Source organism: Ascaphus truei, chromosome 18 (genome assembly GCF_040206685.1).
Source record: "Ascaphus truei isolate aAscTru1 chromosome 18, aAscTru1.hap1, whole genome shotgun sequence".
In the NCBI taxonomy this organism is placed as follows: Eukaryota; Metazoa; Chordata; class Amphibia; order Anura; family Ascaphidae; genus Ascaphus; species Ascaphus truei.
This window is the reverse complement of record NC_134500.1, coordinates 16,603,716-16,631,151: the sequence shown is the minus strand read 5'-3', so window position 1 is coordinate 16,631,151 and position 27,436 is coordinate 16,603,716. Positions and strand designations below refer to the sequence as shown.

The window sequence follows — 27,436 nt, the reverse complement described above, 5'->3', positions numbered from 1 at the left end:
GGGAAAAACAGCAGTTGTTAGCTCATAAAATGATAAAGAAAATGTCACGTATGAAAAATATGAAGTTTTGTGTGAAAAGGGGGACAACAAGAACGCCCAATAATCCAGTTGAGGCAACAGGTCTAAATTACATGGACAGGTGTTGAATTCAATGCAGGAACCAAACTAAGATCAACACATATTTAATCTGTTCTGGTATTGGAACAGTAATTGGTTTTGTCTCAATACTGGAGTTTGGGGGGTATTAATGGGGGTTTCTCTCCTGCAGCAATATAATGACTATTAAACGGGCAATCCCTCCTATGACCACACTGAATTTATTCCAGTGACATGTTTAAGGGATCTCATTGATACCTTTGTTTACCCAAATCTGACACCTGTATTTTTTTTTTAGATTTTACATTTAGTCTTGGGAGGGGTTTAATCTCCTCTGCCTGCTCCAGTTTGTGTGATGTCACTGTCCCCACCTATCCTTATCTTTGTTGGTTGTTTGATAAGGACAGGATGGGATTAGGGGAAAGAAACACTTGGTTGACAAACACTTTGCCATTTAGAGGCCCCATGGAAATTAAACAGGTAAACTATGTGGAATTACACCTTTAAAGCACAAATTCTCCCATTTTTGTTCATAATATCTATAATGGGTGGTCCTCCAGAGTCTATGCAAAGTCCCCATGTCACCAAAGTAAATATAAGTGTCTGTGTGTAACTGCCCTGATCGCATTATCACAGTTTCATAAATAATGCCCCAAGTCATTAGGGATTTTGTTTGATGAAGTGACAAAAACATGTGTTATTTATTATAGTAAAGAAACAAGAAAGGAGCGCAATGAGGGATTGTATAAGTATAAAGTCATTTATATAAAAATAGGAATATATTAAAAACTCACATATAATTTAGCAAAAAAACGGCACACGCTGTCCTCATCACAATCCCAAGGTATCTGGCTGACAATTGTCTAATGTTGGCGGTGAGAGTCCCGAAGGGAAACCAGCAAACACTGCATCACCCAGTCTGATGTTGAGATGGATTTTCAACCGCCTTGTGGAGATACTCAGTGCAGGACGTCAGACTGAGGTCAATTACCAACCACTACGCGTTTCGCGTCATTACGCTTCATCACGTGGCTTGCTAACGGGCGCTCAAAGGAGCCATGTATAGGGGCTAATTGAGTGATGACACATGATAAGTAATTATCTACCATTAACCCTATTGGTATGGGAATGGGGATCAGTCACATAATGAGGTGGAATATTATACAATAGGGTGCGCCAACTCTTTGCGCTTCACCCCCTCTGCCTCCTCTCCCCGGTGCTCGCACCCCCCCCCCCACCTTCCTTTCCGGAGTGCGGGTGTCATGTGACGTCACGCCATGACCCCGCTGTGTCATTTGACGCCGTGATGCCATGGCGACGCGTCACCTAAGACCCGGCTGGCAGCAGGTAAGTTACAGAGGCCTCACACCTTCCCCAGCATTTAATTTAAATGCTGTGGGGAAGAGCACAGGGCCCCTGTAACTGCCCGAACCCCCACAGCAAAATCTCCCATCCCCCAGTTTGCGCACCCCTGCAATACAACATGCAAATTATGATGATGAACAAAATAACATAATAACACAAAGCCTGCTGGGTAGCATTAGGTGACACACGCACTAGACATGTGACAGCTGAACCTACCACATGGGCAGTGAGAAATACAATATATATATACACCAAGACAATAGAAAAAAATAAGAACAACAAATATACATCAGAAATCATTTAAGAAAAAGACCTAATTCAACCATCTCATTGAGGCCCAAAGGGGCCTTACATTGAAAGGTAAAAATCCAAAACTGTTCCCTCTGGTGCCATTTTAGATCTTGGTGGCCTCCTCTAGGATCTTTGGGGACCACTTCTAGACCTCTAAAATGTAAACCATCAGGATTCCCTGCACGTACTGTAGATCATCAAAATGTTGTGCCAAACATGCACTTTTTTTACCCTGGCTAATTAAGCGATTTGCATTTTTAATGCCATTAATATTATTAATATGCTTGCCCATATGTGTATTTGAGTCCCTAATGGTTTTACCAATATATTGTAACCCGCATGACATGTATTTACACACAACAGTGCGTACACGAGAAATTACCCCAATTATAATAGTGTCGTGAATTAAAGCTGAATACATTGTATTTAATGTGACTTTCTGATTATGTATAAGTCTAGACTATGATTATTAAAGAGAAAAAAATATATATATAAACTGCAGCATCCTCACCATTTTGGGTTAAGAATGCTATATTTGTACACCTGACATTTTACCATTGACCATTAAATAATGAATGGTTAAAAAAATGTAGATTTTCTCTATCCTGGAACCAGGGTCACGTGTAATGTATGAATAATTCCAGTTAGCTGAACTCATGACTTCCCTCTTGCAAAGCACGACAAGTCCTTTTGTCTTTCTTAGTTTTATTGCAAAGTCAAGGTAAACAAAGGGTTCTTGTAGATGTAGTGTGGGTAGAGAGTGCTTCTCTATCTGAAGTGCTGTGTATCACCGGGTAAGGCTTGTGGTAAAAACAGAAAGGCCTTGCTGGGGCTAATAGCATAAAGGTACTCACTCACTCAGTGTCCTGGGTGAAAAGGAAGTATATTGCTTTCTGGGAACAGGAACAATCTGAGGATGAGACTATCTGTGAATACAGACAGGGGAGTAAGGGAAACTCCACTAAACCAGGGGGATTAAGGGGGTTGCCAAGACAACTTGGATATGAGCTAGCTGGAAAGCCCAAATGCAACAAATGTATCGGTTCCACAGGCACTGCTGTTTTCAGAGCAAATATACAGAAATATGAATCCTGACCCAGGACATTCTCCCTCATCAATGTTCTCTCAACCCTCAAGAAGTCAAAGGATGATGAAAACATCCACCACATCTTCCTCCCAACAGAAAAAAAAAGCTATTTTACAGAAGCTGGTCAAAGATGTCCACTTCCAACATCCCAAACAAGTGAGATTTGAGAGATGTAGCCTAAAAAAAAAAAAAGGATGCATTTCACAGGGACAATATTAGGGTTGCCAGCCGGATTCTCCAAAAATACTGGACACAATGGTGACAGGTGCGACACGCTCGAGACACACACACACACACACACAGCCCTCCCACCATCTCCGCTCCATGCTGTTTCCCCCTCTCCTTGGCCCCAGCATCCTGACCCCCTCCCCATGATTGCCTGCATTACCCAGCAGCAGCCAATCAGGATGGAGGAAGTTGTCCAACCCCTTAGTGCCAGCCCTGCTCTCTCCCTGCACATTGAAATCCCGCAACGCCTCCTCCCCCTCTCCCCCCCCCTCCCCCCCGCCAGTCAGGTCACTATGTCCAGAGAGGCAATACCGGTATACACATACATGTCCAGTATTACCTTTCATTTTGTTTACTGGACAGTGTCCAAATACAGGACAGTCCGGTTCAATACCGGACACCTGGAAACCCTAGACTGTATATAATAATAATAATAATAATATGTTCTATCTGAAACTCACAAGCCCTTTTATCCCCTGTACTCAATTTTCCAACTCTATCTGTCCATGAAATGTTTGTGAATTCACTGTATAACCCTGTTCTTTTATTGTAACCATGTATTTTTTTTTATAACTCTGTGCCCAGGACATAGTTTAAGACGAGAGGTAACTCTCAATGTATTACTGCCCGGTAACACATTTTTATTAATAAAATAAAAATGTTTTATTTTGATTAAAAATAATAATAATTGTTTTCAAACAGTGAGACATTACTGAAGAGGTCACAGAGGCTTATAAAAAATAAATATGGGAGACTTGACAGGTAACTAATGTAAAGTATGGGGCAATGAGGCCTACACAGCACTACATCCACGAGCAGGGCAGTTCTCACGGTGAGGGGTTGCCACGGCAACAGGCAGCTCAACTGAGGAAGTGGCGACAGGGGATTGGCTGTTGCCAGGACACGTGATCAGCACAGACAGTGTTTTGACAGTAGGGGAAGCAGAGAGGGAGGAGGAGGCGGGCGGCGGGTGATTGGGGTCACGGGCTCAGTCCTCTGAGGATGACACCGTGCGGTTGCCGGCTGATTTAGGGGGGGTGAATGGGGTTGCTGTGACCTCTTTGAGTGCAGTCTTCCCCCCTTCCCACGTCTCACTATCCCCCCCGCGGGCTCTGATGCACCGTGCGGCCGCCCTGCGGAGAGAGGTCGGAGGAGGAGGAGGAGAAGGAGGTGGTGGGGGTGGTCGGGAAGGAGCCCCGGGGATCCTATGACCTGCAGCGTGCTGGGGAAAGGGAGATGGTCTCTGGGCTCGGGCTGGATCCAGCAGGGGGAAGGCGTGTGGCGGCGGCGGCGGCGGCGGAGCCTCGGTGACATACAGCGGGAGGGGAGGGCTGACGAGCAGGGGGTGACGATGCTATAACACCAGCCGGGGGGCTACGAGAGGGAGGAGCAGGAGGGCGGCGGTGGGATTAGCTCAGGGGTCCCTGTGTGGGAAGTAGGTGCTCAGCTTCCCCCCCCCCTCCCCCTGTTGGAGTCAGAGAGAGAGAAGGGAGTGGGGTTCGCTTATCGATCACCCTTTTAAGCAGCGGGTGGGGAGCATCATCGATCACTTTGGAGGTTCAGCGGCTGATCAGTTAACCCCTCCCTCCCCCCACCCCATTGGTAGTCACGGTTGCGACCTTTGCCGATCGTGTGTTGATTAACCACAAGTGACAATGTGTCAGCTGTAGGTCTAACCTGGGTGTTGATCTGCTTTGGGGGAAGGGGGGAGGAGGTGATTTGAAGAATCGAGCTGCCGATCAGCTGTGTGTGGGTAGGCAGGATCTTTCCTGTAGTTTGCTGGTGACCTGGGTGGGTAGGCAGGATCTGCCCTGTAGTCACTGGGGATCTTGTGACCCGTGTGGGTGACTTACCCCCCTCTCTAATCACAGCCTGGCGTGGGGTTTTGTTGTGATTATGGTGAGTGCTGCTGGGCTGTTTATTCTCACCAGACAGTTTATAAATAGAACTTGTGTCAAGAGAGGACAGATTTGGCAACTTGTGATTGGGATTGTTCCTTTCCCCTAACTGCCAGGTGTTTGGATGTGTAGTCGCTAGGCCCAGCTTTCCAACCGATGTGCAAGGAGAGGGGGGTGGGGGGGCGATCTGCTTCTCCTTTAAGGGGGTGATGGGGGTTTCATAACCAAGTCACTTCCTACTGAGAGACCCTGAAGCACATCATGAGATCTTCCTGTGGACCAGACGCGAGGATGAAGCCAGACAGAGGTAAACAAGATGTGTGCTGCTAATCAAACCGGTTTGTTTGTATCCCTATGACACCAGTGAACCGTTTTTAGGGGACAGTGGACGCATTGCAGTCCCCTCTGGCAGTGAAGGGGCAGTGACAGCATCTGATCTGCCTCTCCGGTGTCTTTGTTTTATGGTTGTGATTCAAAATGTTCACGTGAACCTCCCGGTTCTGGGCAGAGATGTCAGGGAGTCAGTTAGGCAGCAGAACCTATATGGCCGCTGGAAAGGGCATCCACATGAAGGGGATCCCGGCAGCCACAGGTAAGGGGATCCCGACATCCACACGAAGGGGATCCTGGCAGCCACAGGTAAGGGATTGGGTGGCATTGTTACCTAGCTGAGAATACCTGTGTTTTGCGTTGAGATGTCTCTAACCAGTTTGGGATCCAGATCCAGCTTCTCCCATCATTCCTTACTCGTTTCCCATAATGTAATGGTGTCATCCCCCTTTTATTTTTTATATAGCTTTGGACAATATTTAGTTGATGATCCGTATAAGCAGCATTATTGGTTTCATTCCTCCTCCAAGCTCTGCATATTCCTGACAGAGGCAGATGTGAGTTTTTTTTACTCTGGGAAGTGGGCTCTGATAGTAATGTTAGTGGTGTAAGCCTGTCTTATATGTTTTTCTTATATAGCGCTTGCAGTGTACTTAGCTCTGTACATAGAATTGTACAGTCACTTGCCAGTAGAGTTTACCATCTTTATCGTGGCCCTTAAGAACTTGCCCAAAGAGTTGACAACAGGATTTGAAGCACCCCCCTGCTTCAGTGTCATTCTTTTAGAGCCAGTACCTGTACTCACTGGGACCCTTTTTCAACCAGTTCTTAATATTTTAGGCATGGTGATGCAAATTTGTCTTTTCGAATCAACAAAGCGGAATCTAAGGCAGGGGTGCTCAACTCCAGTTTTCAAGACCCCAGGATATCTCTGCTTTAGCACAGGTGGCTCAATCAGAGGCTTGGTCTTTGACTGAGCCACCTGTGCTGAAGCTGGGATATCCTGGAAACCTGACCAGTTGAAGTGGGGGGGGGGAGGGGAGAGAGAGAGGACAGGTTGAGGGACAAATGGTTTTCTCTCATGCATACACTGCTGCTTTGTGCCAGTCCCTCCCAGGACTAGAGTGCACTAAAGACAGTGTCCCTTTAACTGTAGCTGATTAAAACATGTCAGTAATAGAAATAAGCATTTTGTAAATACTTGTTAAACTAACAACTAACATCTTTGGCTGGTTTTACAATCTTCATCCAAAGTCTTATTATGATAAGACTGTTTGTCAGTCCTCAAAACTGAAGGTGAGTTGATTGTTTGTACAATAATGATTAAGCTATCTTTAGTCAAACAGATGAACATACAATCAGGGATGGGTGTCCTCCCTAAGTTTCTACACGCGATCTAGTACTGAGTTTTCTTGGTGAGTAGCACGTTAGAAAAACTTTGAAATAAATAAGCGGCCGACCTGGGAAAAGCGGAATGTATTAATTTTCAACAGAACGCAAATAAGTAAAATGTAGGACTTTAAGGGGCTTATTCAATAATCAGAAAGCACCTATTGACTTGAATGGGAGTTTTTTTTTGTTTGTTTTTTTTGGCAAACCGCAGCTTGTTCCTATTGAACTTATTGGAAAAGTCCCAAAAAGTGAATCTTTCAATTACGCTGAAGTTGTTTCATGTTTGCTTTTTTGTTTTTTTTATGACAATGATGGGACTGGCCCTTTAAATTTAAAAGGGGACCATCCTTGTATTTGTATACTCTGTAATATTGTACTTTGCAACATGTATATTTTCACGTGGCGATGCAGAAAAACAATATAATCCAAGGCCAACAATATAATACAAATTGTACTAAAACAAAGGCCTCAGTGTTCACCCTTCTGCTTCACACCCTGCAACTTTTGGGGCTCATTCTATATCTGCCGAAGCAGCCCCCAAAAATCGACCTCAACTGGGAATTCCGCCCGATCGTCTGCTATGGCGGATATAACATGAGCCCCCTTAACCTTACTTATTCACCATTGTTCATTCTTTCTCCCCCTTGATTGTTGTGTGGCTGCATAGCGACAGATAATGAGAAATAATCCAGCATTTCTCTGTTGGGCTGCCACAGGGGCGGCCAACTTCAGTCCTCAAGGGCCACCAACAGCTCAGGTTTTCAGGATATCCCTGCTTCAGCACAGGTGGCTCAATCGAAGGCTGAGCCACCTGTGCTGGAGCAGGGATTTCCTGAAAACCTGACCTGTTGGTGGCCCTTGAGGACTGGAGTTGGCCACCCCTGTGTTATCCTGTTACCTGGGAATGAAATAGCCAGACGCGGAAGAGTTAAGCAAGTGAACAGTGCAACAGCTGAGTTGGCAGGTTGTGTGTAGGGTTTGTAGGAGCAGCTGATCTGTACAAAAGCAAGCCTGTCTTTGAGTGGCAATTCTATGTCTAGATCACATTACTGGAGTTAAAAGTTGTGTGTCAACCCCCGGGATCTTGGAATACATAAATAAGTGAGCTGCTTATACTGTATTAACATAGGCTCGCCCCACACAGCAATAAAAAGCATAAATGGCCCTTGTATAGCCAAAAAAAAAAAAAAAAAACATACACGACCTCCATCTGGGTTAACTCCTTAATCAAACAAAATAAAGCAGATCACATGGCTTCCATTTTCTTGCTGCAGTTAAGGAAATGGATTTTCATATGGAAATATGTCTTAACGAATCTGTTTTATACTGGAATATTTTTAGACATTTTGCCAAAGTAAATGCATTCCAGCATGGAAGTGGTTAATGGGTTATAACTGGTTAATAATAAAAAAAGGTGTCACCTGTAACCAGTAATTTTATTTTGTTGTGTTAAAACATCAGCCTGCGTTGTCTTCCCCTCACCCCCCCCCCCCCCCCCACAATCTTTTTAAATCTGCTTTAAGAGATCTTTATTTGCCCTTTCCAACGCTGTATTTGTTGCAAAAGCTCCGTTCAGGAGATACAAGAGATACAAGCGTTTGAAATATTAAGTGTCCGGGAGGTTAAAATGGAGCTTTCTCCCGAGCACAGTGCAGTCTGACGGTTACCATGGTGACCTCCAGAAGGTAGAGCTTAAAATAATGATGTTTAACACTTGAGGCAGGGGTTCTCAACTCCAGTCTTCAAGACCGCCCCCTCCCCCCAACAGGTCAGGTTTTCAGGATATGCCTGCTTCAGCACAGGTATTTATTGAGCCACCTTTGCTGAAGCAGGGATATCTCCAATACCTGGACCTGACCTATTAGTGGCCCTTGAGGACTGGAGTTGGCCAACAGCATCTTTATTTTGTATATCCTTAAAACCTTGGCTATTCTTAAAACCTGACCTGTTGGGGGGTCTGGAGGACAGGCGTTGAGCAGCCCTGCACCAAGTGCAAGATAACATTGAGTTTAAACTCATGTAAGCTTCTGGGGGACTTGCTACTTTAGGCACATACTTTTTCTAGGACATTTTAAACTTGCTTTGCCAGTACAAGGTTATTTTTTTTATACACTGTTTTTTAAATCCAGCCAGTGTTTTTATGTGGCCAGTAAATGGAGCCTCTTAGCATTTCCTCTGGATTTATTTAGACCAGCTTATAAATAGCGTGGGTCTAAAAATATTCCCAGTAATATGACCATAACATAACATTCAAACTTCTTCGCCTAATAATTAGGCCCTATTTCGGGCAGCGTCTGAGAAGTGTTTTCTGTTGGTTGTGAGACTCATAATAATTTATATTTAACTTTTTTTTGTCAACCGTTTTGTTTTTGTTTTACGGTCTGGCACACTTCAGATAATCCTGCCTTTAGGGGCATTATTGGATTATAAATAGGGATTCCGGTTTTAGGTTTTAACCGGAAAAACGCCACCGATTCATAATACGTCATTTCCTGTTGCAGCTGATAAAAGCCTCAAAAACAACGCGACATGTCCGGGGGTTTCATCTTCTTTCTTTTTTTAACAAACCTAGCCACAGGTAGGAGACAAGGGCAACACGTGGGTAGTATGAAAACGGAAAATACATGCCCCGATAAACGCCAAATTCTAATCTGTGTCAATTGTGTTGGTTTTTTTTTATTTGTTAAATCTGACGCTCCGTTCAGGAGATACAAGTGTCAGCAGGTTAAAATGGAGCTCTCTCCAGAGCCCAGTGCAGTCTAACGGTTACCATGGTAAACTCCTAAACTAGAGATTGAGATAATCATGCGTTTTGACGCTTGCACAAAGCAGGACGTGCTCACATGGCAACATGGTAGCTACAGCAGAACACGATCTGACAGGATGGACCCCTTTCCTGTTTCGTTCTGTAATTCGTGATGGTCGCGAGGAGCGTACACGTGACCGCGAAGTGCCGGAGGGGACCCTCTGGTGCGGTGGCCTCTCCGGCACTCAAAAGATTAATCATGTCAGTGATATTTGTTTAAGGTGGCAATCCAAGCAAGGGATTGAAGCAGGGGATCTCCAGAGCTCAACACCATTAATTTTAGTTCCGGGAAGCCCGCCACCCCCCCTGCTTCCCGAGATACCCCTGAAGGGGGGTGCCAGTAGCCGCTTCGCTAGGGTTCACATAATGGTGGCATTTCAAAGCTCCTATGCCCTGCAGGCCAATAGGAAGTTGTGACATCATCGGGTTCGTCTTCTTATTGGCCCACGTCACGCGGAAGCTTTAAGCTTTGTCGTCATACCGGCTCCCCCTACGGAGGTCTGTATCCCGTGTTCAGCTCCAGACACCCTCTGCTTCAAACCTATGTTGAAGAAAAAAAAAAATAAGCACAAGAATTGCTCCTCTAAAATACCACAAACCATACTGTTTGTATCGAGTTGCAGCTTCCATTTTTTTTTTAAGTGTTAAGAAAGAAATGCATTTCCTCCCTGTTCTGTGGAAGATTCCCTTACCTTCCACAAGCATTTTTCTTAAATGCTACCCCCCCAGGATAATGCCCTGTTGTCCCGTACCTAGAAAAGATTGATTATTTTGCATGTGTGCTCCATTTATACCATGCCACGTAAAAAGGCACAGAAACACCCTCCCCTGGTCAGATAATTGTGAACTTTGTTTTCTTTCCATCACCCTGCATATTTAGCACAGATCTGCCGGAAATAGCAGCGAGCTCCTGTTTGTATCTCGGTGGGTTTAACTTGTGAGTGGATGCGTTGGGTGCAGCCAACTCTGCCCTTGTGGCTTCGCTCACTAAAGAGAACAAACGCAAGAATCGCCTGAAAATTCAGTTTCAAATCAAGTGTGACTATTTTGTTGAACCGCAATGAAGTGTTTCTCTGGCTTTTAAAAGAGCGATCTACACCTTTTTATTACCCTCCTTCTCTTTTTTTTTTTTTTTTTTTAAACATAAGTGGGAAGCAGAGGGTCCCTACAGCTGAACTGCGTTATATGCAGCTCTAGGGACCCCCTGGTTTCCGAGATACGCAACGTAGGTGCTGCCAGTTACTTCCTGACTTTTAAATCTTTGCGTCACACGGGCCAATTGGAAGCCACAGCAGTGATGTTGCGACTACCTATTAGTCCATATAAGGTCGCGCGTATAGTGCCCGCGACATGTGACGTCACCCGTCGCCGCTAGCGAAGGTTGTATTTCGCTTTGCGGCGGCGCAGGCTACCAGGCCATTGATTGGTTCAGGGGCTGTCACCTCATGTGAAAAATCAAATATTGCCGGCTTCAAAAAATCGCCGTCGCGCTTACTATGAGCGCACGCGGCGGCGACGACAATGCATTTGTTTTGGGGTGGCGTCGCCGGCCCTATGAGCACGGCCTAACGCAGGTCTTTAAGCCACCATTTTGTGTCCCCTGCAGACGAGGCCAATGGTGGGACCCTACCCGTAAGTACCTCCGAAACGAGAGGGTCTCCGGGGCTGAAATTAACGCGGTTCAGCTGTGGAGATCCCCCCGTCCTGCTTCCCTTCCATGTATTAAAAATTGGATGGAAGGGGGAGAGAATCTCAGCAGGAGAAAGTTTCTTTCTTTGTTCACCGCTCTGCTGCTAGATTACAGAATCGGCAATGGTGTCACCAGGTCAGTCATTACAGCTTGACGTCAATGGCAGAAATCTGCAGCCTGTAGGTCACTGATGTTGACCGATGTTACAATTTTGTTTTGTGCAAGGTAGGGTCTGTACAGAAAGATAAAATGCTCAGCAGAGGCTGTTCCAATTGTACAAAAGGCTGCATGTGACAGACAAGGCGGGATACATGTAGTGTCAAGTCAGAGAGTAGTTGAATCTGGCCCAAATAGTAATAAAATACTAAAATAATAATTTTGATGGACCATTTTTGGGGGAAAACACAGGAAATAGTAGGGTTCTTTAAAATCTGTTCCTTCTAGTGAACAAACAGCAGTGAAACGTACAAAAATCAGATTTATTTAGGTTTTTGTTGTTTGTTTTTAATTTAAGTAATGTATTTAAACTTTTACCATTTCTATGGGAAAGAAACATTTGAAGGGGTTGACAACCTGTTAATCTAGTGACTGTTGGTGATGGCGCTATCTGGCAATCCTTTTGTTCTTTGTAATGTAGAATGATGCTATTTTTGTCTAACGGATAATATTGAAGTAGCTGATATGCATACATTACGCAGACACAAAGAAAAGGAAAACATTCATTTTTCACATGATGCACATCCTTTATTTTAGTACATTATTTGTAAAAAAAAAACATTTGTAATTATGAATACATTGGATATGTACACTCGTGTCTGTGTGTATATGTAGTCCTGTATAGAAAGCAGCTCTCTGCCGCCTGGTGGAGTGGAAAGCGGACTCTTTGAGGACTAGTTGCCATGTGAACACTATAATGCAGGCTTCGGGCCTTTTTAAATTAAAAATAAAATAAAAATAAAGTTTTTTGTTTTTTTTAAAGTAAGACTTTAACTACATATGATTTTCAGCACCAACGTGACAGATTGTCTTATACGTAGAATCTGGTTTGTGTTGTTTTTTTATTTTCCATTTTGCTTGCAACCAAAGGGTTATTTCCGCAGTGAACTGCTTGGCCTTTAATGCAGCCAAGGTCTCATGTTAACAATTGCTATGTTTTTACTGCTTCTACTAACCCAAGCTATACGTGAAGTTCCCTGCCTTGATGTCCTGAAGTAGACCACAATACAGCTGAGTTCACAGGAGGAGAAATGAAAACATTGTATTAGCTGCCAGAGCGGCAGGAAACCATAGTAGACCTTCGCAGCCGGGGAGGGTTTAAGGACACCTCCCGTCCAATCAGATGCCCAGTGCTGTTGCTATGTGCATTCTCAGCCTGCCTTCTTTGTGAAAACCAAATGTCTTACACCAACACTGGCTGAACATGTTCACCAAGCAGGATGTGTTTTTAACCATCTGGATCCATCAGATACCATCAGTGCAGCTAATTACAACAGAAGACTTGCTCCACCACACTAGTGTTCCTGTTTATGTTTACAATGGATACAAGGTGCCGCATAGCACAGGTGTGTAAATTAAGGGAGTTCCTCGAATGGGGGCTGCTTTTCGACAACATCTGGTTACTTAAAAAGTACGCGTTTTAATATGGCAATCTGCAGCATTTATATATACCGAGTTAGCTTCAATATGCTGACATCCTACCAGTGTTTAATGAACAGTGTATTCCTTGAAGGCACAAGCTGATTGTTTCATGTATGTACATTTCTATCGATCTGTTGGCAATCATTTATAAAGGGCTTTACAGTACAGCCATTAGAATAGAAGGTATCGTAAAACCATACAGGAAAAAGTGTTAAACCTAAAAGTAAACACAATCCGTGCCCAGAAGAGCTTGCAATCGAATTGTAGTTAGCTCCACTTAATATGTTGCTTTATGTAGCAAACGGCTGTTAGACAATGAATGATTATGTTGAATATGGGAATGTTTAAATCTATTACAGTAAAAGCTCTAGGCTGCAAAATCGGACCACAAGGGACTTTGAACACAGTTTGATAAGCCACAGCTGCAGTGTGTTGGCACTGTCTTCCTAGAAACATTCTTGATCTTATTTCAGGATTCTTCATCAGCGGTGTATGTGTGTTTTTAGGAAATAGGGTAAAATAAATGGACACTTTCTTTTACAACCAAACAACACTAATTTAAAAAAAATGTTTTGTTTTACAAGAGAACAAACAAACGTTGCTTAATGTATAGTGTTTGTGATGTGATGTACGCACAGGATCCTGTTAAAGCATGTCATAAAATTGAGAGCGTTTTTGTATAATCAGATAGTCGCATGAGTGAACGTCGACAAGTATTCAGCCTTAGGGATATGTAGTTGGGTAATAATGTTTCATTAGAATTTAGGGAACTGATTTATATTTTAGGCCAAGTAAAGATTTGTGAAATTGAATGTCCATTTAGTACATACTGTAGCACAGGGGTGGCCACCTAGGTTTTAAAGATATCCCTGCTTCAGCACATGTGGCTCAGTTGAAGACTGAGCCACTGATTTAGCCAGCTGTGCTGAAGCAGAGAAATCCTGAACACCTGTTGGTGGCCTTTGAGGACTGGAGTTGGCCACCTCAGACATAGCAGAAACCTGTGATCTGTGGCAAGTGCTGCACATTTCTTATTCTTTGTAGCTTTTCCATGCTCCTCCTTTTCATTTTCAGTAGCAGGTGATGTATTGTCAAAAGACCTTTCTTTTTTTCCACATCTCGCATGAGCTGTAACAAACATTCTTCTGCTGACACAGACTTAGCTGTGCTGGAAGTACGTCACATAGCTTGCCAGAGGCTGGATCACATTTTATTGTGGAACGGGACCAACATTTATAATTTGATAAATGTAAGGTGTTAACCTTTTCCAAGATTAATGTAAACAAAAGTGCAATGTAAGATGTGACTCAGCAGCTTTGGATGGCATTTTCACAGATTATCTGCAAGAGAAAAGACTCCGCAGAACCATATGGAATCAGATCTTTAAAAATGACAAAGGAATTTTTAAAGGAGTCGTTCACTCCCTCTATCTCTATTATTAATAATAATAGCAGGTTCTTGTATAGCGCTGCTAGTTTTACGTAGCGCTTTACAGAGACATTTTGCAGGCACAGTCCCTGCCTCGTGGAGCTTACAATCCTTCTTTTTTTTTTTTTTTTGCCTGAGGCGCAGGGAGATAAAGTGACTTTCCCAAGGTCACAAGGAGCAGACACCGGGCATTGAACCGGGTTCCCCTGCTTCAGTCAGTGTCTTTACTCACTGAGCCGCTCCTTCTCCTCCTTCCTGCCCCCTCCCCCCTCCGCCCCACCATGGGAGGCGTGGTTAATTTCAGCTCTGGGGACCTGGGTACACCTTGGTTTTGAAAATAGTTGCTGGTGAAGGTTGTGGTAATACTGCAGTGGCCAACTCCAGACCTCAAGGGCCACCAACAGGCCAGGTATTGGGGATTTCCTGGCTGCAGCGCAGGTGGCCCAGTGTCTTTGTCTTTGCACCTCATGTGCTGAAGCAGGGATATCCTTTAAAACCTAACCTGTTGGTGGCACTTTGAGGGCAGGAGTTGGCCACCCCTGCTCAAGTACTTTCTGGTCTTTTAATTGCCTGTGTCACGCGTGCCAATAGGAAGCCACAAAGGATAACATTACAGGCTCCTATTGGCCCCGGGTAACACCCGAGATTTAAACCGCCATTTTATTTTCCCCTGGAGTGGGGTGATACCCGTTGCCATCTCTAGTGGTAAGTAACTCGGGCATTAGGGGGTCCTATGAGTGAAGATGGCACATTTCAGCTTCGGAGACACCCTGCTTCCCATACATTAAAAAAAAAAAACTTGGACTAGCTCCTTTTTAAGCTCACAAAAAAAAAGAAAAAGAAGAATCGTTGAATAGCAAAAAGTATTCCGGAGAATATTTCAGAGCGTACTAAAGTAATATTTCAGCTATTGATGCGAAAAAATCTCACTGGTTTCAGAGGCTTTCAGTAGTTGGGTAATGATTAGGTAATATTTTGCCATTTGATCTTTGACTCGTAAGAGGATGTCCTCTGTGTTGCCTTTTTACTTCAAAATAAAAGTATATCAAAGTTCTAGTCTTCGTAGTGTAGATTTGTTGCATATAGAGATACCTTTTTTTTTTTTTTTTTAAAGCCCAAAAATGAATTCTTTATGGTATAGGCAGAACTGTGCTGTATTCGTTGGTAACGTAAAATGTAAAACGGCCTTCAATGAATATAAAATCAGTGTATTGCATGGAACTGACCCAAAAATAAAATTCTCTTTCAGTGTAAATTCTAAAATAGCTAGAACGGTTCTGGTGAGGCTAAACCCAAGAAGCAGTTCCCTTTTTTTTTTTTTTGTTCCTTCATCCATATTGAATAAGTAGGGCTGCCTTAAAATTAGAAGTGGATGTTTGGCATGAAATGTTTTAAATAAAAAGGCCTGGTGACTAATTCTGAATCGCCAGCTGTTTTTCTGTGGTAGTGTAATCATGATAATATTTTAAGTCAAACACTTGGTAAGAGTCAGTAAAGTCCAGTGTGGGTTAATACAACCGATCCTGTGATTAACTGCTGTTCAAGTCTGAGGCAGTTAACACCAGATTTTGTGTGTGTGTGGTGTGGTGTGGTGTGTTGCCCAGCAAAAGACTTTGGTCAATCTTCCCTTAGGTCGTGCTTCAGATCTGTAAATACATTGCTTCTAGGATATTCTTGTAAATTTAGACAAGTAATTGAAAATATGTGACATTCAGTGCCTGAGAAATATTCAACATGGTAACAAGCTATAAATTGTGGGCCCCCTAAGCTTAGAATGGCGCCAATGGAATCTCTGGTTTTTGGGGGACCTGCTTTTTAAATAATGCCTTGCCTGTTGTTAATAGAAATAACACTGGCTTTGGCTCGGGAGACCTTGGGCAAGTCACTTTATCACCCTGTACCCCTGACACCCAAACCTTGGTTGCAAGTATTTTGGAGCATTGGTTTGCTCAACAAAATGATTTGTACAAGCCCTATTTAAGGAAGATAGTCCACTCCGTGATATTGCATCATATACAGCATGTGGAAACCATGAAGATCGAGTAGTCCTATGCAAAATGTATGTCAGTAGATCATAAGAAAGCAACTTAAATATGGGTAAGTCAACATGATTCAGCAAACTAGTTCTAACTAGTGTAAATACTGTTCTTGGTACTTAGCTGGATTAGACATGCTGTAGGTGTAAACAGATGAATAACCTCCTACTGCATTAGTATCAAACAAAGTCTATTCTTGGCTATTGTTGACCAAGGAGGGTTTGCCTTGGACTTTTATCCTTGCCAAGGTCAAAAGCAGAGACCACCATGAAGGATTCTGTTATTGTACGTTGTATTAAGCAAATATGTTTTTTGTTTGTTTTGTAAATGTTTGAATAATACTGATCTTGATTTTTCTTCTGTGTAAGCACCAGTTCATTGTAATCATTTCAAAATTTTCCGTACGTACATACATACATACATAACATTTTTTTTTTTTTTTTTTCCCCCAACACAATCCTCTTGGGAGATTTTAAAGCAGCAAGCCCAGCGATTTCCCCCCCTGTTCCAGAGATATGTGTCAAAACCAGCACACACACACACAATACAACCACTAGGTCAACGGCCTACAAACATGGTGGTCACCAGTAGAAAGCCAAGATGTCCTCTCCCGATGACGTGACATTTCTATTGGCTGCTGGAGCAAGCGCGAATTATTCATCCAAAGATGGCATAATAAATGATTTGATACTGGAGGAGATTGGAGAATGTGTGGATGGGGTTTAATAACAAGATGCTAAGATTGCCCCTTTTTTAAATGTAATTTTAGCAATTGAAACAACTACAGTTTCTAGTCCTAAAAAGTACTTGGTGTAAAAAGGCTTTTCATTTTTGGTCTCGGTTAATTGCATGTGCACAGTAACTTTATCTTCTCACTAATCCAATCCTAAATAATCGGTGCATTGTATAATCACTTGGTGTAACTCGTTATAAAATTGGCTTTTCAGCCTACTTTCCTGTAAGATAATAAAGGCTTAGAACCCCCTCCCCCACCTGACCCCACGTTTCTATGCAGTTGCAACAACATTTTCCATCTGTTTTTTTTAGGGCAGTTTTCTGTTCTTAGTTTTCAAATGCTCTTATTTTGAGATGCTTGTGTTAACCGATTCAGTGCTGGAGGGTCCTGCCACCTCCGGCACTTCCTTGTCAAATGAATCTGTGGCCACGTCGCCGAAGCCGACTGAATCACGGTTAGGCCAGGTCCCCAGTGGCCGCTACAACAGCACAGCCCTCTATGGGGCATGCTCCAGTCGCCGTGTGTGTGGGCGCAAAGCCCCCCTCCCCCCCCCGTCATGGCCGCGCATCCCATCGCAGATCGTGGCTTTCACCCGTGCACGCGCCAGGCGTGTGTGCAGCATTGACCACTGGAGCCGTAGCCTAAGGCCTCGTTCAGGGTGCAGGCTTCGGAGGGAGGGCGTGCTGCCGTGGGACACAATGTATTCAAATTGAATACTGGTTGTCAGGGTAGCAGCTGCCCTGTCGCCGAAGTACGGAGTTGACGCTGGCTACAGTTTCAATAAACAACCCAAGTCGTTTTTTGAAGCTGCAGCAGCGTCACTGGTACCCCGGCAGCCAATGAAATCATTCTTGAGTATGATTTCAAGACTGCAACTTGGATCCCTAAGCTGCCGTATGTAGCCCCGCCCCCTCTCCGCCTCCTCAACTCCTGAAAAAGTCTGCTGGGGAGGATGAACACACATCACGCAGCAGACTGCCGCCCGCCCTCGCGAACGCCCGCCCTCCAACTCCTGCCTCTGGCACCCTGAACGAGGCCTAAGTGAGGTTGCAGAGGCCTCACGCGATCCCCCGGCATTTAATTTAAATGCCTTGGGGAAGAGCGCGGGGCCTCTGCAATCGCCGCGCCCCCCCAGTTTGCTGCCCCCTTCATGTTATAGGGGCACTGAAGGTTTAGAGCAGCAGTCCCTTGCCTGAACTGGGGATTCACTGGAGCTGATCAATGTACTCCCGACATCCAGGGACCCCTTGGTTTGGGAGTGGACCAGGGTCCTATTGGGCAAAACAGAGAAACTATGGTTGCGGGGTCAGCGCTTGCTCCAGCAGCAAATAGAAAAGCCCAACGTCATTGCTTGATGCCAGCCATGTTTGTAGCTTTTTGTTTTTTTTAGTTATCAAAACCAGCACAGAAAAATATTCGTTATCACCAGAACCATCATAGGACGACCGATGGTCCACTTTAGGTAAGATTTAAAAATACATAGAACAGTTGTCATGCGTGATTGCTGTTTTAAGGCTACACGTAATTCCAACACAGTAAATAAGCCTTCTACACCAGAGATAATTCCCCACAAAGATCTTTCCCTTGTTTCTCTATGAACAAGTGAACACGCCTCGAGCGCTTTTTACTCCACAAATAACTAATGATTTCACTTCATACACTGCTTCCCTTCTTGCAAAGTTTCAGTAACCTTAATGATCCCATATAAATGTTACATAGTTACATAGAAGATGAGGTTGAAAAAGACATGCGTTCAACCTATGCTAAATTTAGACAACAGATACTTTATCCTAAATCCGTACTTCCTTATTGATCCAGAGGAAGGCAAACAAAAAACCCCAGTGTCATATCATCCAATGACATCTCATAAGGGGAAAATAAATTCCTTCCTGACTCCAAGAATTGGCAATCGGCCTATTCCCTGGATCAACATCCTTCACATGTTTACTTATTAGGTATATCCCTGTATAACTTTCCTTTCTAAAAAGATGTCCAACCTTTTCTTGAACAAATCTATTGTATCTGCCATCACAGTCTGCATGGGTAATGAGTTCCACATTGTAACCGCCTTTACTGTAAAGAACCCTTTCCTTTGTTGCTGGTGAAATCGCCTTTCCTCCAACCTTTAAGGTATGACCTTGTGTCGTTTGTATTGCCCTTGGGATGAATAGCTCTTTTGAAAGCTCCCTGTACTGTCCCCGAATATATTTGTATATAGTTATCATATCCCCTCTTAGACGCCTCTTTTCTAATGTAAATAAATCTAATTTAGCTAGCCTCTCCTCATCAGTTAGATTGTCCATCCCCTTTATTAATTTGGTGGCTCCTCTCTGCACTCTCTCATTCCATAATGTCTTTTTAAGGAGTGGTGCTCAATATGTAGATTTGTCATTGTGTATAATACATTTTAATTGAGTTCTACATAGATGTGACCAGGGCCGCCAACAGCTTTTCCTGGCCCAGGACCAAGGTCTCTGCCATGGCCCCCAGTCCTTGAGCGGGAGTGAGTTGTCTGCTCTCATTCACTCACCTCCCACACTATCGCGCGCCATCTCTCTCTCTGGTGCCCAACCCCCTGCCCTCTCTCTGGCGCGCTCTCCCCCTCGCTCCCTCTCTCCTGCGCGTTCTCCCCTCGCTCCCTCTCTCCTGCGTGTTCTCCCACTCACTCACTCTCTCTGTGGGGCACAATCACTACCCCTCTATCGCATGTACCACCTTTTTTTAAATTATTTATTTATTTACTCAGATGAATTAAATATATATTTATTTTTAATGATTGCTTGGATGCCCTGTCAAATCTGTCTTTGCTGATCCTCTTTACTGATCTAGTAACTCTTTAATTCAAAGCCTATATCAACCCTGACCTTTTTCATTTAACGGCCAGTACATTTTCACAGGAGTAATTTAGTGAGAATACAGATGCGTCTTGGCTTTTTCTTGCTTTCCATAGTACACCATTCTCTATCAGTGTTGTACTCTGTAAATACCTTCAGGAACAGAATGATTGGATGAATGGATTAATTACTTCACTACCAACGTGTGTGTGTACTATCTGCAATTACTAGACTTGGAGTCCTGACAGTTTGTTAATCTCCTCTAGAGAATTAGTGCAGGTTTTGAGGTTAATACCTCTTTGCCCTGTTTTAGCTGATTTCCCTTTTGCGTTAGAGTAGGAACACAGTTATCTTTCCTTTGAAACCACATCGTACAACTGGTTTTAAATATTTCCATTGCAGTCAAATAATGCTGCAATCTGTACTACAGGTACTCGTTAATCGTTGGGTAGTTCAGGTAAGACATTTATAAACTTGTGAGATGTCACGTCTTATATCTATCTAAATATATCGTTCCTTCATTGTGTCTTCTAGCACATAAAGTAGCAAAACGTGAAAAATCCTGTTTATTTCAATTAGTTCTGTAGTATTAGATCAGGGGTGCACAAACGTCTTGCGCTGCGTCCCCCCCTACCTGCTCTTGTGCTCGATCGTGCCCCCCATACCTTAAACGAAGCATCAAACGACGCTGTGGGGTCATATGACATCACGTGACCCAGCGCGACATTTGACGTCACGTCTCCATGGTAACGGGGTCATTTGACGCTGTGTTGCCATGGAGACGTGGACAAGAAGCTGGTGAGTACATTTACAGAGGCCTCGAGCTCTTAGCGTGGGGCCTCTGTAACCCCCGGGTGCGGCCCCCAGTTTGCGCACCGCTGTATTAGATAACTGTCTGCATTTTGTTTAACTCCTTCTGCCATTTATAATGATTTTTTTAAACGTACAGCAACCATTTAGAAAGTCATATCCAGTTCGTCTTTTGAAACAGGCTCTGACACACTTTTTTTTTATTTTTTAGCGCTGCCCTTTACCAACAAAGTATCACAAACAGATATGTTGCTATGTTCCATAAAGCAGTGTCTATTACTCTGAAAGGTGTAGCAATAATGTGTTACAATTAGTAATACATATAGTTACATATCAGCTGCAGCATGTCAGACTGCAGCACACAACTAGAAGGTAGCTATTCGTTATGCACACAATCAGGATTTATAACAGGAGCACCAAACGATTACCAGCTTGGGTAAGAATGTAGAATTATACATTGTCGCATGCTTTACATATTAAAATAATATGGAAAAAGGGGGAAATGTAGTTTTACTGCGTTAAAGCAGAAATATGCCTTTTTATATGTGTAACATATAATGTTGGTATTTTGCACCCTGAGCATGTCCTGGTCTTTCTTTTTTAAAGGAGGTGATACCATGGTAACCTTTAAACTGCACTAGACTCTGGTGCGAAGCTCCACTGTAACTTAATATTTCAAACCCTTGTATCTCCTAAACGGAGCATCGGATATTTAAAATAAAAACAGATGGAAAGGACAAGAATAGATTTCTTACTTTAGTAAGTAACAAAATGCACACAAACACGGCAATCGGCACAAGCTACTGCTTTATCGTGACAGCTATAGCCACCCTCCTCTTACTTTGGCCATTTATTACAATGGTTAGGCATCCTCAGTGTAGTGCATGGTAAACATGGATTAATGACAAATTATACTGCTTTTGTAACCAATACAACATTTCTGTTCCCTTCGGCACTGCAGGAGTTTGGTTATTATCGGATATGAAAACTTGTTGATGTATGTCCTCTACCGATCTGTTGTGGGTTCTCTCTTGGTAGTAGGGGCTTTAAGCGGGGTATCAGGAATGGGTGCTGCAACTCCTCATCTGCATCAGCCAATTGTTGATTGGTTCTCTAAGGCTGCATTTTATACTGCATTCTTGCGTGCGACCGCGTGATGTCACGCGCGCGTGAAACATGCACTGGAGGTGTGACCGTGATGTCACGTGACGCAGCCATTGCGCGGCAACAACAATTCCTATTGTAGGTTAAAAAAATCGCACACACTATGTGCGCATTCATTGCGCTCCACTCACATCTTCCGGCGGCGGCGCATGCGTGACGCGAATATAATCGTGGCCTTACGCTTCTAAAGTTTGTGTGTGTATAATTCTTTATAGATTATAAGTGTGTGTGTGTGTGTGTGTGTGTATTTAGCATACTGTAAGTTGCTGTTTTGTTATGTTCTGCTACTTTGTTACGAGTGGAATGATTCATAATAACACACAGAGTGCTTTTGTGGTGCTGCAGTAAGGCTGAGTCAGGCAGGAGACTCCTTTTCCATAAAAACACTGGCTGGGTTGTTTTTCTGTGTTGCCAGCTGACTTTGTATAAATCAGCCGTTTCATACCCAAGCTGCACCTCCTATTTGGGGACATACTGGGAGGTTTAAACAGTAAAAGAAAAATGGTGAAGGTGTATTTTCCTTCCGATGGTCACACCACTTACTGAGCTTTAAAAGGGTTAACATTTTGTAATTTACATGTCTAGTTAACAATCTTTTAAGGTATAGTCCCTGCCAGCGGTCTAGAACATAGAAACAAATGCCCGCTGTCGTGTAACCGCTGCTCACCTCGCCGCCGGGACACTCAGCCGCCGGCCGCTTCTCTAAGGTAAGTCACTAACCTTAGCCCTTACCCTAAAACACCCTAATTACAATGCTACCCCCTACGTAAAAACCTTAACCCCTTAACCTAAAGCCCTTGACCCTTACCCTTACCCCTACCACTGAAACTCCCAAAGTTACCCCCTGCCCAAACTGGGAGTTGGTCACGGCGGGACGGCAGCAACCAAATGTTCCATTCTGCCTGCCAGGGCCAAAATAAAGCACACAGCGACGGAGCATTTAATTTAAAAACATACTCAAATGTTAGTCTTGTCCTGTCCTGCCAGCTTATAATCATCCATTGTTTTCTTGTGTTTGCGAAAAAAGACTTCGTTGGGCCCAGCAGTACCAAGTACGACCTCTCTGCCTAGCCCTATTTACGTATGAGGCTAGAGAAGACCGTTACGATGCCATTCAGTGGAAGTTACTACATCATGGAGTGTTCCGCCATTTCTCACTGATTGTGGCCACGTCTCTCGCTGACACTGATCGGACATCCTTTTCCTCCCCTAAGCCTGGTCCTCAATGTACATTTACAGCTGCGCCCGAGTATACCTCAGTGCCCCTGTCTCTTAACCCTTTCAGGGCCAGAGTCGTAACAACCACATTGCCAAGCCAACAGATGTGTGCCACAGAAAAGGCATGGTCATGTCTCTTCTTAATTTGTCATAGTGTTCTAGCAATTGCATTGAGGAGAAAAGTAATACAGTATGTACCTTTCTCTATCTTTTATTTTTTTTAAAGTAAAGCTATTAACTTCTCTCCACACACATATGTATTTTTAGTTTCAACGCAACATTGGCAAATAGATCTTGATGGATCTAACAATAGAAACCGAATTAGAGGCCGTTGACAACAGATTTATTTGTAAATAACACCTAGAGAAGCACAATAGGGGCTGGATTTTGCCCAACCCCCTTCACCCTTTTTATTCTTGTGAAGAACTAGATAAAACACACTAGTAGACCTCTCTGTTTGTTGTGCCATTCATATGCACATATGGGTCTCCACCTTCACTTAGTCCTCCTCCCCAGTGCTCCCATGTTCTCCGCCTACTTCTCTGAAGGGTGCTGGTAGCCCTATTGATCCCAGAAAGGGTAAGGTACTTCGTAGACTGTGATACCTTTTTTAATGGAACAACGTATCCTTCCTACAAGGTTGTCTTGTGCTTAAGCTTTTGAGACTGCAGAAGTCTCTTCATCACATGGCTAATACTACAGATACAAGTAAGTACATTTTTGCAGTGGTTCTGCCATGACGGCGTTACTCTCTTCTAATACTTTTGGCATCAGTACAATTTGAGTGTCATGCAGATCTAGCCAGCATTGCTGCGCCCGTGATCATGCATTAAATAGTCTGCAATTCGCATCTCCATTCATTTAAATTGCAAGTCACACAATAATGCGTTAAAACCCGCGCCAGTGGTAACGCGTTATCGTGCAATGTATTGGCTACATTTTACTCTACTTAGATGGGTGATGCTTGGTGCACTTGGGATGTTCCCATTGAACAGCCTGTGTCATCATTTCTACAACATGAGCAGTGTATCACCTTTTATTAGAAAGACTTCAGTAACCAGAGGGAAACATGGTTGTAATAGGCAGTCTTAGTCATCTAGCGATTAGTGGTTTAACAGTGAGTGTGTGCTGAGTTAGTGTTGTCATAAACTATGTCATAGGAGGAAATCATTCATAGCAGAATCAGGTTTCTATGAGTGTCTTCATAATTATTGGGATGAGCAAGTGTTCCCAATGCAATTATTTAAAAATTTCTCTATTTAACCCTTTTTGAAGGCCAGAGGGCCATGGCACCTTCCAGTAAGCGCTCTTGAAAGCGGTCACGTGACTGAGGCAGGCCCTTATCCCGGAAACTGAAGAAGAGCCATCCTCTTCCATTTCCCTTCACTGCAGATTGCGTCCTGCGCAGCAGAGGACACGATCTTTCCTGGAGGGGGGGAAGGGTTCGAAAGCTTTCCTGTAGCATCATGTAACCCCAGGAGTGCCAGACCACATGATGTAGTGACTGTCAAGATTTATCCCTGCTTTTGCACAAGTGGCTAAGTCGAAGACCAGGCCACTGGTTGGGCCACCTGTGCTAAAGCTGGGACTGATTGAGCCACCTTTGCTGAAGCAGGGATATCCTGAAAACCTGACCTGTTGGTAGCTCTTGAGGACTGCAGTTGGCTACTCCTGGACAACGTCATGGGGCACCCAAAGGGTTGAACTGCATTCAAACACCTCTTGTGTTTTTTTCACAATATAAAATGTACACTCATATCAAAGGGTTCATAAATTATGTGCACTTAACCCCCGCAGTGCCAGAGTGGCCTGCAACTCCTTGCCTGCTGGTCTCCATATACTGCATAATTAGGCATGTGTAGTGTCAAGGCTGCACCCTGTGGTTTGGGTGATTCATACATTTCATTACTGGTTGAGACTCCTTTTAATAGGTCACTGTGATTGTTCTTTAGTACCAGAGATGCACCAAACTGTCCCAAATGCGTTGGCAGCATTTCAAGCGCTTTTTGGTGTGGGGGGGGGGGGTTGTTGTTTTTTTTAATTCGATTCCCTGCTAAAGGTTTTGCCAAACCTCAAAGGGCCAATAATGTGGCTAAATTGGTCAGCTTTCAGCGAAATCTCGCCGGACGGTGAGCAGAACATGGTGTGTGCGCCCTATTTTAAATCTAGATTCGATTAATGATATTCTTTGTAGGTTTTAGATAATGAGAATAAGAAATGTTCAGCACTTGCCGCAGATCACCGGTTTCATAACCAGGAAGCGGTTTCTGCTATCTCGGGTGGCCAACTCCAGTCCTCAAGGGCCACCAACAGGTCAGGTTTTCAGGATTTCTCTGCTTCAGCACAGGTGGCTCAGTCGAAGACAGAGCCACCTGTACTGAAGCTGAGACAGATTGAGCCACCTGTGCTGAAGCTGGGACTGATTAAGCCACCTGTGCTGACACTGGAATATCCTGAAGCTTGACCTGTTGATTGCCCTACAAAGGGTCAATTGCCTACAAAGGGTCAATTTTGCATGTTTCGCAATCTCGCGCCCAAGATTTCACCCATCTCCTGTCCGTGAGCCTCAATACGTCACAGGTGTCTTCATACTGGTAATAATAATAACATGTTCTTGTATAGTGCTTCTAGTTTTATGTAGCGCTTTACAGAGACATTTTGCAGGCACAGATTCCTGTCCCGTGGAGCTTACAATCTATGTTTTAGGTGCCTGGGGCACAGGGAGATAAAGTGACTTGCCCAAGGTCACAAGGAGCAGACACTGGGAATTGAACCAGGTTCCCCTGCTCCAAACTCAGTGCCAGTCAGTGTCGTTACTAACTGAGCTACTCCCTCTCCCTCGCTGCACGTAGGCTGCGGTCCCAGTGTGCACTGTTGCAAGTGCGCCCGGCGTGGGGGGGCGGCGAGTGCACAGCGCCTCACTGCGGTCTTGGGACAGAGGGAGAGATTGCGACGGGAGGGAGCGTGGAGGGGGTTTTGCAGGGCGTGGTCATGACCTCACGCGGCTGGTTCGCCCTCATTGGCTGAACCGCCGGCGGGGGCGTGGCCAAGCCTCCGTCGCAAGTTCCAAATACAAAAAAATAGTATTTGTGAACACTTGCAGTACAGCGCGACTGCCACATGCGCACAGAGGTAGGTACTGGAGCCAGTCTGATTGGGGGGCGGTTCTTGTACGCACAGCGCACGCAGAGACCTGCGCTGTAGAACGCACTGGGACCTTAGGCCGAGCTTATAGTGCCGGCGACGTCGCCCGAAAACAAATGCATTGTCGCCGCTGTGTGCGCTTATAGTAAGCGCGACAGCGCCACGATTTTTTTAAGCCGGGAATATTTGATTTTTCAGGGGCTGTCGCCTCATGTGACCGCCCCTGAACCAGTCAATGCCCTGGTCGCCGTCGCGGGCACTATACGCGCGGCCTTCGGAAGAAAATATCCCTTGTGAGCACATTCACATGCCTCAGACAGGTCTGCAATCGTGCTTTTTACCATTATCGCTTGGCATACAGTGCTCCCACTGCAGCCAGGGATTCTGGGTAATGACATGCAGCTAAGCACACCGTCACCTTCTGCTTCTTACCCACTTTTACATGGGGCCCTAAAGACCAATTGGAGAACTGGCCAAGTGGTTACCCACACTCGCCTTAATCATGGTATTTCAACCTTACACATTTTATTTCAGTGGTTATAAAATCACATTTTTCTATATAGAGGGGACTTGCGTTCACAGGTAATACAATATTCAGGAAAAAATAACTGGTCATTTTGTGCAATTAGTGAAAATTAATGGCCAGAACAAATTGGTAGAACGTCAATATTATGACATCACTCCAACATAAAGTATCTTCAAGATTATCTTATTCCTAGCATAATCTTGGCTTAATTACATTTCGTGTTGAAATTGTAGATGTTTTGTGAGCCAATTTGGCCCTGGGTCATTCAAAGGATGAATGAAATATTCTCCAAAAGTGTTGTCTGAAAGCATAAAACAAAAATGTGTTACATTATACAGCTGCAGGAATAAGCAGCTCTGTGTAATGTGTGAGGAGCAAAGCCAGCTGCTGCTTTATCTACTGGCAATTGTCTATTAATTATTTGTACTAGTTCTGACCGGAGCTTGTACAGTAACAATGGCGTGTCTGTATTTTGCTTATGCATTCTTTTACTCCATGGTGGAATTAACCATTTAAAGACCAGCCCTTTGCCAACATGGATCAAACTGTTAAATGGAAACCGTACAATAACTTTCTTGTTGTCAGACGCAAGTATATGTGGGATTACATATATATTGCTGAATACATTTATTATTTTTGTCTGTAACCTGCTTCTAACCCCCACGCCCCCCCCCCTCCTGCATGTAGGAAATGGCGTGTTATGTAAATGAAACCCGTTA

At 44.0% G+C, this 27,436-nt stretch overlaps 1 protein-coding gene across 5 annotated transcripts in view; it reads left to right on the top strand.

Annotated features, from left to right (window-relative positions):
* Positions 1 to 4,017: 4,017 nt before the first annotated feature.
* ATOSA (atos homolog A) overlaps positions 4,018 to 27,436 on the top strand; it is a 44,862-nt gene continuing 21,443 nt past the window's right edge. For 2 of the 5 annotated variants that reach the window (XR_012788925.1, XM_075575713.1), the window contains exon 1: positions 12,592 to 12,745. Coding sequence is in view for 3 of the 5 variants with exons in the window: in XM_075575713.1 (XP_075431828.1) it covers positions 12,604 to 12,745 (142 nt within the window). In the remaining 2 variants the exon portion in view is untranslated. Of the gene's footprint in view, positions 5,273 to 5,761; positions 5,853 to 12,591; positions 12,746 to 27,436 lie in introns of those variants that run through there. The other 3 variants (XM_075575714.1, XM_075575712.1, XM_075575711.1) reach the window with 3 other exon arrangements.